Below are 18,845 nucleotides of genomic sequence, written 5' to 3'. Positions count from 1 at the left end.
CCTGGCAACCGCTGGTCAAACAGTTTGGAAGACAAAGCTTTTATTGAAGGCCAAGGGTGTATATTAACCTATTATTCATCAGCCTGAACTAAGGTTTTGGGGGGGTTGGATGGTCGAATGGTTAGCGTGCACACTGTATTGTTCAGCCTGCTATTGAGTCAACTGGCATGGTTTCAAATCCCCAGTTGTACGTGACAAGGAGCAGGGTCGTCTGTCCAACCTCATGGGTTTTCTCCCACTGCTAAAGACCCCTACGCGCAAGCGAATTATGGAAATACAATTAAACCATATGTTAGTCCCGAAAAGACCTAGTTTGTGTCAAGTGGACGTTAAACCCCATTTCTCTCTCTCTCTATAAGGTTTTGCCAGAATACCCTAAATGGTGTTTGATTAGTTGCTGGGAAAGGCTTTACCCATAAGGCCTTATTAACAGATATAGGCCTGAAATGCAAAGTATGTTATTTTCTCTTCTATTTGTCACAATCACCTCTCGGGATAAGCACTGTAATCCATCGAAGGCATAAGCTAAACAGTTAAGGAGCACCAGTGAGGTGGTGGGGGTGGTGGTACTGTATTGTCAGCACCTTCATGATACCTGGTGCAATTAAGCTATTGGCCTCAAATTTCAATATTAGATACAATCTTACTTATTAATTTAACCAGGTCTAGGATCCTGTAATATGTAACCCTCCCAAAAAAATCATGACAGTATGTCTGAACAGTGGGACTTCGTAAATAGGGGAAGGGTGAAAGGGTTTTAGTTATTGCCCATCCGGACATGGAATGATCTTGTAGATGTATTAAATACATATTTGTCTTACACTGTTGTTTTTTAGTCAAATGTGTAAGCGGTTTCTACCCATCAATGAAAAATCTTCAAGACTTTCCTTTGACCACCCTATCCCGTCCCTTTCAAAAATCCTGTATCTAGCCTACATTTTAAAAACAGCAATAAATCTAGAATCTTAAAATGGTAGAAGGCCTAGTCTTTATGGGATGTAGTCAGTACATACACAGAAAAAATTTATGAATATTTAATAACTTAACAAGATACAATAACAGTTTCTTAATAAAAGGATTTTTTAAGAAATTAAAATTATGACATTAACTATGCCTAAAGGTACAAAATCATGTTTAACCCAAAATTTACATGGAACAGTTGATCATCAAACTTAACCAATTTAATATGGAACCTAATTAAGGCAACATCATTAAACATATTCATCAACAATAATAAAACACATGGCAGTACACTAATCCATATTTAAGGATAGGTTGCCTCTCAACAAAAATATCCCCCACAGCAGCTAAATCGACTGGACAGTTGCATATTTTTTTTTTGTCGTTAATGAAACATTTATAATGCACATAAATCGGATTAAGAGTAACAACTCATTAAGTAATTAACAGAAAATCATTAGAATTTGTTTGGCTCATGCTAAAGTTTAATATACAAAACATTTAATATCATGGATTTAGCTGTTTAAGTTCATCAAAAATCATTGAAAATCAATAAGATCTCATAACCTTCAACTCTGTTTTAGTGAATATAATATCAAATCAGATGATAACTTTGGTCGGAGCATCCACAGGATTTTAAAAGTGATCAAGGGCCATAATGTTGACAGTAATTATCAGAAATTGTTGAAAATCAAAAAGTGTCTTTAACTTAATCTTTAAGTGGCATTTATTGATTGGGAAACAAATTAACAGAACAAAATTTTTATGGGGAACAATCACTGGTTTTATTTGATGTTTCGACAACTATCCTCTTATCGAAACGTGGTGCTTTTAGAATAAAACCGGTGATTGTTTCCCATAAAAATTGTGTTCTGTTGATGCATCTTTAACTGATGACCTTAAACACTGTGTATAAATTTAAAGTCAATTGGATATTAACTTTAGCCACTAGAGCATCCACAAGAATTTTCAAAGTAATCATAGGCCATGACTGTGGCAGTAAACATCGAAAATCATTCATGACCTTAAACACTTAATAAATTTAATGTGAATCGGATATTGACTTTAGCCTCAAGAGCATCTGCAATGTTTTTCAAAGTGATTAAAGGCCATGACTGTGGCAGTAAATATTAGAAATGGTTGAAAATCAGTCTGATGACCTTAAACACTGTGTATAAATCTTAAGTCAATCAGATATTAACAGAGCTAACCAAGGTAACGACAAAATTTACAACCACATTTCAATGTGGGAGTATAAAAATTAATGTAAGAATTTTAATCTTAAAAAGGTTAGTTGTGATTGCAATGAAGACATTCAAATTAACTTTATATGCAAAAGCCTGTATATTAATCATTATTTCTACCCATTGTCAAATAAGAAATTCCCTATGAAATTAAAACAATTTAATTCTCCTTTTCAAATAATAGAAAACCAGTTTCTTGTAGGAAATTTACATGTACAAAATGTTCAGGCATAGGATTTGGTACAAAAAGTCTTGCAAAGGGAAGTAGTTTGTGTTTTACTGATACCGGTACTGCAATTCTGACAACAAAGAAATTAAGTTACAAAGAGCATATTTAATAGGTAAACGATAAAAAAATATAAAGGTAATATTTGTCGGACTTTATCTGTTTGCAGGTGTAAAAAATACTGCTTCATTACTACTATACATCTTTTAACATAAAATTTTATGTTAAAAATTATAAATAACTCAGACTGCAAAAATTGATAATGCAAAATTTATACATTGCATATTTTCTTAGATTGTTGCAGCTTTACACAGAAATAAATAAAAACTGAATCAAAGAACATAAAATATATCACAAAGAAATAAATTTAAAACGGGTTACCCCCAAAGGTAAATAAGAAATTATTACACAAACAAACATAAGCAATACTTTAAATTTAACTATCTTAAAAACTATCAAATTGATTGGATAAAACAGACTAAGTTGTATCACAAAAAAGTGTTTTTAAATATAACTATCTTAAAAATTATCAAATTGATTGGATAAAACAGACTAAGTTGTATCACAAAAAAGCGTTTTTAAATATAACTATCTTAAGAACTATCAAACTGATTGGATAAAACAGATTTAAGTTGTATCACAAAAAGGGCAATTTTAAATTAACTATCTTAAAAACTATCAAATTGATTGGATAAAACAGACTACGTTGTATGACCAAAAAGTGTTTTTAAATATAACTATCTTAAAAACTTTCAAACTGACTGGGTAAAACAGAAAAAGGCAAGTTAATATTTTAAGCGTCAGTAAAAATATTGCCAATTCTTAAAGACATGGCCATTGCAGTTTTGAATGCATCATAATCTTTTAACACTGGAATGTTAAGGGTATTAGCACAAGTATTTGCAAACGGGGCAATGTCCCATTCAAAAGATGGGTGTCTAAACAGTAGCTTTAGTGGTGGGTTGAATCCCAGTGGAGGTATGTCCTTTAAACCAGTCACAAAAGATAACAAACTACCCAGTTCATCTGTTTCTGAAATTTAAGAGGATAAATAAAAATTGAGTTTCATCCACATCTATTGTAAGCCTGCAGTTGTCAAGAAATTAAAAGTACATTATGAAAGCGCTAAATCTGCCTTTTGCAGATCTTTTTTTGGGCCTGAAATCTTATCTAAATTATCCAGGCCATTATCAACTCTGGATGCCATTGGATATCTATATATTTTACTTAAAAGTAGATAAGAACGGTGGTTGCAAATAATGCAAATATCCTATCCAACCTTTAAAAGTTAATATCTTTGCTCGCAATGGAACAATATTTGGAGACAAGAAATACCTATGGACTGTCAGATGGACATGGGCAACCATACCATTTGTCCCATGGTATTATTAAAAATTTACACTGTACTGTTGTGTGGTTCACTAATCTAACATGATAAAGGTGGGACAGAACTAATAGACAATGAAAAACAGAAAAATATACTTGAGGATGATCACCTTCAAGATCCAGAAGAAAATCTCTCCAATGAGCATGGCTGTTTAATTCCTGTTCAAGCGAAAAGCTGTTTTCGCTAAAAACCGGAGTAAACAGGTGATCAATATTAATGGACAACAATTTTTCATACGAGAAAACAAAAAGTTCTCTCATGACTTCTGGATTTTTAATTATTTCCTTTCTCAAACCTAAAGAATCCATCCCTTCACAGAACCTAAAATAAAGTTAAAATTAGTTGTTTAGGGATATTTATTGATGAAATATGTTCATATTTCTATAATAAGTCATTCAATGTGGAAGTTTAACAAATTTCTCAGGCAAACCGCATTTCCTTCTACTTTTTTTCCTGATTGCCTATGGATTAACATGCATTGACTTATGGAGGACATCATTTTTTTTTATCTCCCCATTAAAAACTTGTAGCTTTTCTACGTCCAGGAACACCAATTTTTCAGATAAACAGTGATCAAAAAACATTCACTTACTGATTCAGTACTCCTTTTACCCTGTCCACAACAAAATACCGTGTTAATAATGTGACTAGACTTTCTTTATTTTTTACATCGAATATAAGAGGTATAGCTCCTAAAAAGTCTATATGGCCAATAAGAGGCTGAGCAGCCTCTTGTAACATTATTACATCATCTGCCTTGACAACTGTTAAAAAACGAAAAAAAAAAAAATATTCATCAATATAATCATACAACAAAACACCAGCTTTTATATGCATTTTATAATACAATTAAATTGGAACCAGATTCGGCACCCACCGTATGATACAATCACTTTGACAAACAGAAAAGATCCTGCATTTGAATTTTACTACTGAACAAATCTATATCTAATACACTAGCATTCGAAATACCTCTTTAATTTGTTCTCTGATTTGATAATCTACTATGTCATCCAATTTTGGTTCACAAGAGCCAAAAGCTATCAGATCATAAAGGATTCCAGAAAAGAATCTTGGCACTGGACCTTTACATTGAAAAAATAGAAACAATTATGTTAAGATTAAATGAGTCAATTTATCTTTGATCCTTAAATATAAATTATGAAATGGAGTTTAAAATCCTTCTTTTCTGCTCCAGATCAATTATGTAAGAATCAGATAAAGAGCTGGCTTCTGCTATAATAGTTCAAAAATAAATATTTGAAAAGTAATATATTGAAAATTTCCTCAAATTAAGTTATTCTTAGAGATGTTGTCACTGTTTGAAGTTCTGACAAATTTGTTATTATCACTGCAACATTACTTGTCTTGTTTATCAAGACTCTCTCACGTCTCCACGTTTGAATTAAATCATTAAATGGCAATCGTATTGCATCCATTTACATCTGCTGGAGAGTTGATTATAGGCTTGTCAAGTAATAAGTAAATATCTAAATAATAGTTTTTATAACATTTGAGGCCTAAATAAAAACCCACATTAGGCAGATTTAGCTCTTATATAATGTATCTTTAAAGGTTGTTTAAAATTAAAACACCAATTAAAGGTTGCAAACATCTGCAGTCTAATAAAGTAAGCTAAATAAAACAGATTGATTAAATCTGTAGAAACATAATAAAAGAAATTTAATAATTTTGTTTTAGGTTTTTAGTTTTAATTTACATCAATCTGGAAGGAAAATCACTCAGAAATTTGTTTGTATGATAAGGATAAATATCAAGACAGAATATAGGTAGCTGGTATATGCATAATATCAGTTAAATATCTATATATACTTGAAATGACACTGTATTACTACAATGATACAATATTGCTTTCAAAAGTTCAACAATAACTGCAGATACCTATGCTGTTTGTTAATTTCAAAATCTCTCTAGGCTTAAATGTAGATAAAGCGATAGATTATTGTTCAAAATTCATCTTAAGTGGTGTCTAATGACATTTTTATGCCCAGACATACTACAGACATCCAAGTTGATAACATCCAGAAATTCAATTGTAACTGCAGCTACTTGCATCACTATATACTTAATGTTAAAAGGAATGAATATCAAAATACTTACCACGGTGAATTACTGAATATGATATGATTTTTCCAAACAGTCTGTAATCATCTCTTTCTTCACCTGAAAAATAATTTAAAGGTCACCGGAAAAGGCTTCATAAATCGTTTAAATAATGCAAGTAATTATGTCAAAATATCATTTCCATAAGTATAACACGATCCCGAATGTCAACATTACCTGCCACAGGTAAATTTCAACGTTAGCGATTTCCGCCGTTCTCCGTGAGTCGTCGTAGTTTTCCGCGAATAAAAAAGCTGTGACGTCATTTTAGTCCTTCTGCTCATTTGACCGGTTCCGGTATCCCGTTGTTTACATTGGAGATGGTTCACTGTGTTGTTGTGAATTGCAACAGTAAAACTGGGTTAGGAGAAAGTTTTTTCAAATTTCCTAACAAAGACAAGGAAAAAGATCTCTACCACACATGGATAGTTAAGATAAGACGCTCACAGTCACATACGCCTAATTCTAAAAAGCTTTGGGAGCCATCTAAGCATTCTCACGTCTGCTCAAAGCACTTCAGTTCTGACAGTTTCACGAAAGACCCGTTGTTACTCCAGGCTATTAATTTCACTGCAAAAGGCTCACGCCTAAAAAAAGATAGTTTCCCGACATTATCACTGGGAGTAGAGCCGTTACTTGGACCTGATACACCGAGAGGTGGTTTTAGAAAGAGAGAAAGACAAAGGGTAGGTTGACATTTTTTACGCACGAGGCCTATATTTATATAACATCATCTCGCTATAAATAGAGTGGGCGTGACTTAATTTCTATTTATAGAATGATAACAATTACTCATTTCATTAGTCCTTTAGGCCTAGTACTGTATAAACTATTGTTCGTTTTTTTATTATTAAAATAAAAAGTTAACTATTAAAAGTGAAATTATAGCACTGACAAGCAATCATAAATATTGGCCTATGAATGAGTACCCATGGCAGGAGTCAATCTCGTCGATTGATCGATTGAGATTTTCGAAATCGAATCTCGCCTCGGATTATAAATTATGCATACCGTAAACAAGCTATTTTGAACTCCTTGGGTGTGACTAGTCAAATAAGGTAAATTCGAAAATTGTTTTATTTGTATTTAGGCCTACCCACAATAAAGTCAAGTCGATCTCCAAAGTAATAATATTAATTAAATAATGCCAATATGAAACCAACCCAACAGTGTCGCCTAGTGCGGTTTTATATTTTTGTAATCTTGATGGAAGCTTAAAAATTAAATATTTGCTCGTTCGGGTAGGCTACTAGTAGGGCCTACTATGAAATTTAAGGTAAGACTGGAATTAGAAAAAAAAATATCACATTATAGCTGTGTAAATCTCTGAATAATTTCAACAAATATTTTTATTAGGTTGTAATATTGCTTAATTTCTTTTTTTGGCAGGTTCTCCAAGACATATTTTCTAACTTTGACTTTGAGGATGGGAGGAAAGTAAGGAAAGCCAATCAAGACACAGGAGCAAGTTATGATAACATTCCGATCACGTGTATTTAGACACAGAATCTATCCTTGGCTTTGGACCCCTTTTCCTGTTATTCTCACAATATTTCCTAAACAATTTAATACCATTAAACTCATACCATAGCTAATATACTGGCAATGGAGAATACAAATAAAACATTATGTATTTATCAACGATAGCTCATGTCCTCTGGTGCACTTATGTTCGTCTAATACAATTTCACATAAATTATCAAGTAGTACTAAATTGTCTTTTAATCTAACTGATTGATTGATTGCCTGCAAATTAGCACTAATCATTGATTACAATATACATCTTTTCAGAAATCCACTTATTAGGTGACATGTCTAAAAAAAAGTGTCGTAAATAAAAAGTAATACTAATAATGCCTTCTTAGTTTTATTATAATTTGTTAAAACTGATTTAAATCTTTATTTTATAAATTATAATGAATTGGATTTGTGTCCGATACACTTAATTTACTTCTTTAGTGCTATTAAATTTGAGGCTTTTTATATTGGAAATATTTATATGTGCTATAAAATGTAATTGAAAAGTAATTAACCATTACATGATTTTTGGAATGAAATTAATTACATTTTCATTACTCTTCCATTTAATAAAAAATCAAACAAAATACTTTGAAAGTTTTTTTTTCTTATTTTTAATAGTCATCAGGATACTTAAATCCTGTGTAAGTTTCAGAACTGGAAGGAAAAGTTTCACGAATTTTATTTACAACACAGGATGGAATGACCTTTCTGTTCTTTTTACCAAGGATATGCCATATCCATCTTGTAAACCTTCTGTAGGCTATATATCTATAGACCCTGAAATAAATAAATTGGGTACCATTAACTAAAAGCATTGTATGTGAGCAGTTCAATAATCAATTGTGTATGTTGTTAAATTATTGAAATGTTTAAGAAAGATATTTTTATGCTAGTAATAAAGTACTCCCATGTGTGTGGCAGTGTATTTACTGAATATTTGTGTATTGCAATCCTACTGGCATAATAAGATGTAGCAATAGTTAAATTGACTCATTTAGAGTCTAAATGGAGAAATTGACCCCAAATGGCCAAAACCTGAAATGACTGAATATGAATATGTTAAAAAAAAACAACCAAAACATACTCATGTATAGGTTCATCATCACCAACTGGCCCTTGCTGTTCAATGTACTCATAAAAAGAGACCTCTAGTACATGGGGATTTAAACACTTTGCAAGAAAACCTTCATGTTGACAGATGCAACTACGTTGCCCCATTTTCTCGACACACTGCAGACAATCTTTACAACACTTCCTGTCACGTGGAACTTGCATTTGTAGGCAATGTCCACAACTGCACCTGGACAAAAGTTTAAAAAAAATATTTTTAGTAATTAGTACTGTAGTAGGCCCTGGGCTTTTCTATATTATATAGATCATTAGATGTTGTTATCTACGTGATCAGCACTATTAAAATTGTTCCTTGATTACAATTTACATGTAATCAATAGATCATTTTGTAAAGCTAAATTATATTCTGACAACGGTACTAATTTGGATCATACAGATCCTACATTAAATAGGCCCTTGGCCTTGGGCATAACATCTTTAAAAAAAACGACCGATAGGCCCTACTGTATTGGCGGTAGCTCTCCTATATATATATAGCCTAGGCCTTCAAATTGTTTGCCAATCGTTCTACTATCGTCTGGAAGATACATCGACGAAGCATGTTTATTTGGGTGTATGTATTTCAAATGAATATGATAAATTATTAATATAGAATCTAAGAGCCTAATATAATAGTGATAGTGATAATAAAAAAGTAGAATGGTACTAGTACTAACCAATACGTTACATCGTGCAGTTGACCTTCCGCTTCAGAGGCATCGCTACTGCTGGACGAATCGTTCTCGCTTGAATCATTGTTGTTAAATTGATCACGTCTCGCGGGTGGTTCGAACTGGTAAGGCTGGACAAAAAATTCTAGTTCCTCAATGTCTGCCATCGTAAAGAAATTATACGACCGATATTGACGTCTGTTTGATCATTTGTTGACATTAAAGAGGACTAATATGACGCAATAACCTATTGACCAATCAGATTGTTTGAATTACCAAAGGGCAGATAACTGCGTATTTTATTTCTACACAGGTAAACATTTGTGAATGCTCGTGACGCATGTTATGTATTAAAACAATTTTTTTGCCTGACGCAATCCCACGGCACTAAAGAATATATTTAGGCAGTCAGTAAGGATATTATGAAGCCTTTTCTGGTGACCTTTAAATCGTGCAGTTAAGCTAATAGATATCCCCGCACTGAGCCTCCAGTGGGTAAGACGCTGGCTCGCTAGTCTGGAGCTCAGGTGTTCGATCCCTGCATTGGTTGAGAAAGTGCATCCAGATTTACCGGTGTGGTTCCCCCTTGTCAGTGATGCCGGACCGAGGGCCCGACAAGGACAGCTGTCTAGTTGTTCGGATCGGATGGAAAACCAATGTCTGATGACAACATTGGCATGCGTATATAAGTCAGTAAGCGTATTCCCATCTTCATTAGTTCAGTTCAGCGCCGAACAATAGAACATTAAAACCCCAGACTATAAAGCCACTAAGACCACAAGATATATATAGCAAAAGGAAATAACTTGAAGATATCCGTAAAATAGCATTTTTCCCTTCAATCGAATAGGCAACCAAATTGGCTCAGATATAATCAAAACTAAAAACCTCCATGGTGTTAACAAGATATTATGACAAACCGGAATAATGACAATATATAACCATACTAAAATGTGAGCATATAACAAGATAATGTCAGTAAGTCTGACTGGTTACTTGGGAGCAAGTGGAAGCATGGTCACAAAGGTTGATTTCAGTTGACAATGCTGATTTTATTAGTATGATTCACCTGTGCATTTGATACTTACTGGGGATATCAGGACAGAGCATTTTACACTCTGACCCTTGAAACACTTGTGAATCTTTTATAGAGCTCATTAGAAGTTGTAAAAGTTCTCTGGATATTATCGATACCATTTTCCCCTGAAAATTTGACGCTTAAACCGAATTCGGGCCTGAAGGTTTTTCTGGAAAACGCTCTCCTTGTTCCAGACAAAACATCACCTCGGCTTACATTGATGATGTTTTTCTCATTTTTTATCTGACTATTCAAGCGAACTAGAATCTCTTCCAAGCTCTCAGCTCTGAAAATAAAATTAAGATAGTTTTAACTACCTGATATATTGTGCCCGTCTAAATTTTTTCTGGCCTTTATTGGCCTAGATATCAGTGCTTAAGAGTAAGGCATAAATCTAAATATATGCATTTGGTAAACTGGATATTAGACTTGGACGATAACTCTAGAATACATGCTTGTTAAATCACTCAAATGAAATTTGATCTACCGGTATACCTTATGCTCATAACAATTGCATAAAGAACAGTCTGTCATTACGAACACATCACATAAAAATTATCAGTTCATACCAGAATGAATCAACTACAGTCACACCACTTCCATGCATGTGAAGAAAGCATTAATCTAATCAAATGGGCAAAATCTTTGCTGATGAGAGTCATTTACCCTTTAAAACCAATTGACTCTGGTTTACCAGGCCTTATCTAAAGCCTGAATTAAAGATATGCCTATGAATATGATGATATAAATTTGTCCCCTTCTGGGTGAGTGTTTTAATCTAGCCTAAAAGTTTTGTGAGGATCATTTCAAAATATGGAGCATATGCCCAACAAAAGTATCATTTATTAAAGACAATTTACTTACTTTTTACTTTTCTTGAAGGTTATCTGCAAGTAAAAAGATCGCTTATTTCATAAGATGGCATACACGTACACACAATAATGAAGACTGCTGTGCCAATTTCAAATAATAAAGAAAGATCATTGGGTGGGCTGAAAAGAGGGCTAAAAAATTGAGTATTTCTGACAAATTTAACTTTTACTTTGGGATTTGATATCAGTCTGATTGCTGGAGCAGACTGAAGGTGGTTGCGTCTTATTCTTCAAAATAAATCGGTAGCCATTCTATGATTAATGGACTTTAAAATATTGGCCAAGGTCCTTTGGTGAGTGAGGGCTCAACTGAATAGAGTTAAAGGCCCAACTTTGTCCTAAATTTTCAATAGTCTTTTTTGTATTTTTTGTACCCTCAACATCATTTTAAATTGCATCTTGATTATAAATTATTCTATTTATATACTTACAGTTGGTGTTCCTGAATAAAATGAGATATCCGGTAGTTCATCATCTGTGTCATCATTGATGATATTTGTTGCATAATTTACAGCATTAATTGCTAGTTGTGGTTGAGTACAAGTAGCTGAAGTTTGTTGATTTAATGTGGTAGATGAAGTTGATGATGATGGTGGTTGAGTACATGTGGCTGAAGTTTGTTGATTTAATGTGGTAGATGAAGTTGATGATGATGGTGGTTGAGTACATGTAGCTGAAGGTTGTTGATTTAATGTGGTAGATGAAGTTGATGGAGATGGTGGTTGATTTAATGTAGCTGAAGTTTGTTGATTTAATGTGGTAGTTGAAGTTGATGGTGATGGTGGTTGATTAACCGTTGTGGTTTTTGCATACAAATATAATCTCACAGGATTAGATTTTATCTCAGAAAAATATCCATCAAGGGAAAAAAGATCACCATTCAACAGTCTTGATGGCACACGTTCACCAGCAAAATTTCCGATGAATGTTTCACAATGTGAAAGTTTTATGTTTTTATGGACTGCTTGACCATCTGGGAAGAAAGTTGCAATCATTTTTTTTTGAAGGTCTGGAAGAGAATACTCTTTGGGAAGATCCATAATTATAGATCCCCCTCCTTGAGATAGTGGAACTAGTTTAAAACTCTGTCCTGTAGATAACTTCCACCCAGTATATAATCTACGATTGGACTTGAACTTGTTGTTATTCTGTGTTTTTTTCTTTTCTGATAGCTCTTTGAATTTCTTTAAAGATGGCGATTCACACTGACCTAGAAAATTTGAATTTGTGAAGTCAAAACCAATGAATGGAAAATGCATTTGCCATACAAGAACCAGATTAAATCAGCCAGATTAAATCTGCCAAGCAAGGGCAATATGCCAGTCATCCATATATAGCATTCATAGTACAGTGAGAACACTTATTTGATTTTAAAAATACCTGTATCTGATTTTGAAAATCTTCAAAATGATAAACTGAGCATATTGAGGTATGCATTATATATGAAAGATCTGCAGCCATTTCAAAGACAAATCTAGACCACGAAATTTAACTAAACACAAGGAATTAATACCCAATATTCCTTAAAGTTAAGTTCTAGTTTCAATGAGAACATACATGCTAGTTGGGGTGAAAAGCAGTTAACCAAACATGTTCTCATGCGCAGCTAAATTTACCAGCAGTTATTCAGATTACAGGATAAAAATTTCAAAAAGACATAATTAAACTGCAGATATATGACAATTGCATATATTACTGAAATATTATAAACATAGCCTTGCAGAGTGTGTAATTACGCCTACACAGCAGTTCTGCCTCGACAGCAGCACATCTGAAACAGAAGGATGCAGAAATAGGGTTCATCCTCTCATGACCCCAATTCATCACACCCAATTTGAAAAAACACTGTAGCAGTTATCATATTCCAGAAAACAAATTTGAAAAAAAAATCTGTTAAAAACTGTATCCACAATAGCATTAACAAGTCAATTATTGACAGGCGGACCGACAGACAGACATTGGTGACAACGTATTTCATATGTGGGCATATAAAAATAAGTTAATAAATGCAGCATATAAATTATAAAGTTCTAACTCTGGGGCATAACTCTAGTGGTCTTTATCGAAAATAAACGGCGCTTATTTCGATTTAAAAAAAATATGGATTGTAGTTAAATCTGGGGGTTAAAATTGGCTAAAGATTTTCGATAACTTCCGTCTGTCATTGACATTTCTTGTTTGTACACATGAGTTAACTACAATCCATACTTTTAACAGTATTTCGGTTTTGCCAACATCTACTATCGCTATCCCCAGACTTTGCACATGCTACTTACCATTCAAATATGTTCTACATCTCTGTCTCAACCTAGCACGGTCCCCAATAGCACTCACACCAAGGAAATTAAATTCTGAATCGGTTAATGTTAGAACTTCTGGAGGCCCAACCTGTTAAATAAACATATATTAATTAAGAAAACCAGCGGCTGCTAGACACGATATGCCCACATTTTGCAAGAGATGGTTAGAGAACAAGCTGGAACAAAAGTGATTTTCCATGCGATCAGGGGCTATAATCCAGAAAGTTATGATCTGAATTGCGCAAATATCAAAAGGGACTGACATCTTTGTGATATAAAGATATATTTTAAGTTTCGTTAAAATCTGATAATCAGCAGCTGCCAGGCAGGAAACTCCCACATTTTGCAAGGGATGAAAAGAGAATAAGCTAAAAAAAACAAAAAATTTTGGTACAATCAGGGGTCATAATCCAAAAAGTAACGCTCTGAAATACACAAATATCAAAAGGGACTAAGATTTTTTTAATATATGAAGATATGGTCTAAGCTTAATTAAAATCGGATCAAAATTGTGACCCCTAGAGGGTATCCATAACCTTTGTATTACTTATATACACAATTTGCAGACAAAGAGCGGCCATTTTGTCTGACAGTTTTGGTCCGATTTTCACAAAATTCAAACATCATTAGGGTGTAATGGTGATAAACTTTTTAAATCAAAAAATAGGTTGCCAGGCAACGAAACATACGCCCACACATACGGATTATAATGAAATAAAATAAATTGGGGTTTAACATCCTACAGTCTTGCTCCGACCGGGCAAAATGAAGATGGGCTTGACATGCAGTATGTTATTACAAAATTCCAACTGTCAAGGGATCATTTCCGTGCACACCAATGTATATACAGATCCCTGTTTTTCATCCCATCTGAACGACTACCGCTATGCATTGTCCCTCCATCCTACATCACTGACAGGGGGAACTACGAACCAGACGGGAAAATTCCAATGAACTTTAACTTTAACAAAACCTTTGTAAAAAAAATAGAAGATAGGTTGCCACTCTTGCCAGGCAACAAAACATACACCATACGCCCAAAGCATATTTTTTCTTTAGTCAGTAATGAGAACATTTACAACACATGAAAATCTGATTACAAGTAATAACCCATGATGTATAAATCATCAGAAACCAATTGTTTTGATTTAAACAATTTATATCAACTTTGGCCTTTAGAGTGAATGAATGCATGAATTGATTTTTGGCCTCTAGAGCGTCCACACTCCACCTTAAATCTGGCAGTAATTATCAGAAATCTTTGAAAATGAATAGGATTCTTTGTCTCATGATAGTAATCTCTATTTAAAGTCAATCAGATATTAACTTTAGCCACAAGAGTCTACAAAATTTTTGAAAGAGGTCACGCGCTACAGTATGGCAGTAATTGTTGAAATCAATAATCTTCTGTGTCTCGTGAATTTAAACAGTGCATATAAATCTAAAATCAATCAGATGTTTATTAACTTTAGCGTCTAGAATGTCAACCAGATATTTTGAAGCGATAAAGGGCCATAACTCTAGCAGTAATTATTGGAAATAGGCTAATGTGTCTTGTGGCCTAAAACACTCTTTAAAGTTACATAATGGGAGATAAGATAAAGAGATGGCAGTTCTCACTATAATAGTTAAAAACTAGATAGTGTAAAGGTAATTTGCTGAAAATTTCAGTCAAATTGATCAACTATTAGCCGAGAAAAAAGCGTTTCCAATATTCACATAGCCTTGGTCATCATTACTCAAATCATTAATATAAACAGTATAGTCTCGATTATCCACTTGATTGATTTAATTATCAACGGCCATTAAGCTGCATATAGGAATTTAATCCGCCAACATCGAAGGCTAGCCTTGACATAAAGAGTTTATTATGGTCTGGATATGTTAATTAATGTCTAATTGATTATTTAGATAACATTTCAGGCCTAAAGAAAGACCTGTAATAAGCAGATTTTTCTCTTGCATAATGCTATTTTAAATTTAAAAGTCAATTGATATTAAGTTTATAAATATTGTCTATACAGCGTCAACAAGATATCTTAAAGAGATCAAGGGCCATAACTCTGGCAGTAACTATTGGAAAATGTTGAAAATCAATAGGATTCTTCATCTCATGACCTTTAAACTGTGTGTAAATTTAGAGTCAATTCGATATTAACTTTAACCTCTAGATCTTGAGCATCAACACAACTTTTCAAAGGTGATCAAGCATCATGGGCCATATTTATCATAGTTTTTCAACATGAGATGCTAGGGAACTAGTGCTACTAGCCCTAACCCCACAAATCCTCCACAACAATCACATGCCCTAATTAAAAGCCTAATTATAATTAACGCTGTTTACATCTTAAAGTGACCTTGATGACATCTGCACAGGTGGCTTAAACCCTGGTCACTGACAGATCAACAGCTACTAGAATAGAAAGTAGAAAAATGTACATACAGACTTACTGGAAGTTTTATAGGACTTTATAAATAGGCTACTTGTTTAGTTGTTATAGTTTTTCAAATGACAATATAAGATGGGCATGTGGACGAATAGAAACGAAGTTTTCACAACCAAATATTATTGTAATACTAATAATAGGCCTAGTTCTAATGACAAGACCTAAATTTCCCCGGAATGATAATAATGTATTATAATTATATTCACATCCAATTAAAATATTAGAGTTGCAGTCAGATTTAGAAGCCGCATTTAATCACATCCACATCCAATAATTATAAAATAGTAATATGGCAACGTTCGGTCAATTATAGGACTACGCCTCCAGAACACGGAAATCTATAGGGCACCTAACTGTACCGAGTGACCTAGCTGTTACTGTTAAAGGGACAATAACACCCTTGCTGGCTTGGCAGCTCTAGAAAATAATTAATAGTCTTATTCTAAGTACCAGATGTTTATGTGTCCTACCTGTTGTGTAAATTATCCATTACAACCTATTTTACTTGTCCAGAGGGTTCGAAAATATTTTAAAATCCAAGTCACATTTGAAAAGGTCTACGTTAACCTTTTCAAATCATGTAGTTGAATTTTTCCAATTTTTTAAATTAGGTGTGTTACGATGAAATTTGTATCATAAATTTATTTGAATATTGTAAAATAATACACTTTGTTGACCAGAATAAAAATTGGGACATATTATTCAATTACAACAAGAGTGTTATTGGGGCTTTAAGCAACCAAATTGTATGATCAATGCCAATGGAATTAGCATGTGCAAGTTATGCAACCTTGCCAAATTAACCCAGCAAACGACCGATTTGTCACGTATTGAATTTATAAATAGAATACGATATCCCATCCCGGACTAGGCTTAGGGTTATGAAATGAATTTAATAAATAGTTTACCTATGGTATATTAACAAAAAACATATTTAAACTGGTATCGGTAACCTGTGAAAATATCCAATATCTAGGCCTAACATTTAAATAAAATGAAGTAAATATAGGCTACACGTCACGGGCCTAAAGATGTGCGTTTTCGCTTAATAATAATATTGATTGAGACTACACAAAAGGGTAATTCAATTCTGAGACAAAATTTAAACTTAACAATCCAAACAAAACTTGTTGTCGTATCTATCTACAGGATAGGCTACTTTTGTACTTACGGAATTGTCAGTAAATACATCTAAGAGATGGATTAAGCCCAAATCATTGAGAATTTTGTTGATCGCTAGAGCTTCCATCGGCTTTGACTTTGAATGAAAATACCAGACTGAATACAAATGCCGATACGGTAGTCAGTGGACATGCGTTATAAACTGCACTTCCGAGGCGAGAACACGAGAGGACGAGAAGTCGAGATTGTGACGAAGCGAGGGAGCGAGAACACGAGAGGACGAGATTGACCCAAAGGCGAGGGAGCGAGGGAGCGAGAAGTCGAGGTTTTTCAAAGGCGAGAACACGAGGGAGCGAGAAGTCGAGGGCGAGAAGTCGAGGGCGAGAACGCGAGGGAGCGAGAAGTCGAGGGCGAGGGAGCGAGAAGTCGAGGGCGCGAGAACACGAGGTTTTTCAAAGGCGAGAACACGAGGGAGCGAGAAGTCGAGGGACGAGAAGACGAGAAGTCGAGGTGAAAGTAATCTCGTGTTCTCGAGGCGAGATCCTCGTATTCTCGCCCTTTTTCCTCGCGTTCTCGCTCTCTCGCCCTCGACTTCTCGCTCCCTCGCCCTCGACTTCTCGTGTTCTCGCCCTCGACTTCTCGCGGCGAGGGGACGAGATTCTGAAATGGCCTCAATAGGCTTCCATATACGACCGACTGCACTGATTTTGCAACCGACTAGTATTTGGGATCTATTCTGGCATTATTTGTTTACCTCATTAATTAATTAAGACGGCGATGCATAATTTTGAGACCGACTGCAGTGACTGCACTTATTTTGAGACCGACTATTTTTCTCCCTGGGGGAAATTTTGTTCTTAGACCTACATACTCACAACAGAATAAGAGTGAAACACATTAAGTTGACAAGGTTATTTTATACTAAAGTTTTGCGTGAGTAGCGTGACGTGTGCAGTGAGCACTTATTTTGATACCGATTGCTCTTATTTTGCGACTGACTGCACTGATTTTGCGACCGACTATTTTTTTTCCTGGCCCCACATTTACGCCCCTGCGTGTTATGTTTGATAACGTTTTAAAATTCGAATATCTCTTGGATTTCTTGTATGGATGCTAGTCTCTGTAATATCGAAACTTCTTTCGACTTCGTAGATTCCCACTGATGGATTCCTTGGTTTTATGAATTCGAATTTTGAATTTGAGAGATCTGGTGTTGTTGGGGATCTAGCTTCTCCCTCACTTCTTCTTTTTAAAGCTGGTGGTTGGACTGGCGGGGACTGGTTTACTGGTAGACTTTTCGGGACTGTTGGTGCCGTTGGAGCTGGCTTCCTGTCTTGGACACCGCTCACCAAATATTTCTACGCTGTCACCCACGAAACAAGGGCCAAAGTTATTTTTAGTCTTTCTCTCCCTTTCTCTTTTTCCCCCTTTTGCATGGCGATTTTTGTTGACTTTTTGGTGTAGAATGGAAGAAAGGGGTTTGAAAATACATTTTCTGCCAGGTTTGGGTGAATATTCATGATTTTGAGGCGGAAGGATACAAGAGTTGAGAGGTTGGTTAGGATGAATTGTAGGGCCGAAAATTGCATGTTTATTTTTCTCTACTTCCAGCTTTGTATCTCAAGTTTTTGATGGTGAACCTCATACATGCTTTTGGGCAAGAGTTTGCCACTTGTTGCTCCGTCTGTGGCAGAAAGCGTTCTACCCAACGAAAATTTGGGAAAAAGTTAGAGCCGGTCTAAGAGACGAGAATTAATATTAAAGTCAATGGGGAAATCATTAG

At 34.5% G+C, this 18,845-nt stretch overlaps 2 protein-coding genes across 8 annotated transcripts; both read right to left on the bottom strand.

Annotated features, from left to right (window-relative positions):
* Positions 1 to 1,020: 1,020 nt before the first annotated feature.
* On the bottom strand, positions 1,021 to 18,460 carry LOC126817168 (uncharacterized). 7 transcript variants are annotated; one of them, XR_008787805.1, is made up of 11 exons: positions 17,112 to 17,643; positions 15,838 to 15,906; positions 13,470 to 13,581; positions 11,625 to 12,403; positions 11,186 to 11,208; positions 10,332 to 10,607; positions 5,939 to 6,001; positions 4,790 to 4,902; positions 4,410 to 4,581; positions 3,927 to 4,138; positions 1,021 to 3,462 (listed from the first exon to the last, which is right to left on the bottom strand). XR_008787805.1 is itself a non-coding variant. In XM_056100140.1 (10 exons), the coding sequence occupies exons 1-4, from the start codon at positions 17,187 to 17,189 to the stop codon at positions 11,228 to 11,230; spliced, it is 1,011 nt and encodes a 336-aa protein (XP_055956115.1). In that variant the 5' UTR covers positions 17,190 to 17,643; the 3' UTR covers positions 1,021 to 3,462; positions 3,927 to 4,138; positions 4,410 to 4,581; positions 4,790 to 4,902; positions 5,939 to 6,001; positions 10,332 to 10,607; positions 11,186 to 11,227. The 7 variants fall into 7 exon arrangements, 3 of the variants coding, with proteins under 3 accessions (XP_055956115.1, XP_050399977.2, XP_055956114.1); XR_008787806.1 differs by lacking the exons at positions 15,838 to 15,906; positions 17,112 to 17,643 and adding an exon at positions 17,938 to 18,460; XR_008787803.1 differs by having other exon boundaries at positions 15,838 to 17,643.
* Positions 8,065 to 10,108, bottom strand: LOC126817169 (P2X purinoceptor 7-like). The gene is made up of 3 exons (XM_050544021.2): positions 9,250 to 10,108; positions 8,547 to 8,762; positions 8,065 to 8,239 (listed from the first exon to the last, which is right to left on the bottom strand). Exons 1-3 carry the CDS (start codon positions 9,408 to 9,410, stop codon positions 8,074 to 8,076), a joined length of 543 nt encoding a protein of 180 aa, XP_050399978.2. The 5' UTR covers positions 9,411 to 10,108; the 3' UTR covers positions 8,065 to 8,073.
* Positions 18,461 to 18,845: the final 385 nt, after the last annotated feature.

The sequence above is a fragment of the Patella vulgata genome, chromosome 4 (assembly GCF_932274485.2).
Source record: "Patella vulgata chromosome 4, xgPatVulg1.2, whole genome shotgun sequence".
Taxonomy (NCBI): Eukaryota; Metazoa; Mollusca; class Gastropoda; family Patellidae; genus Patella; species Patella vulgata.
The sequence above is the reverse complement of the archived record's forward strand: the minus strand, read 5'-3'. Positions and strand labels throughout refer to the sequence as shown.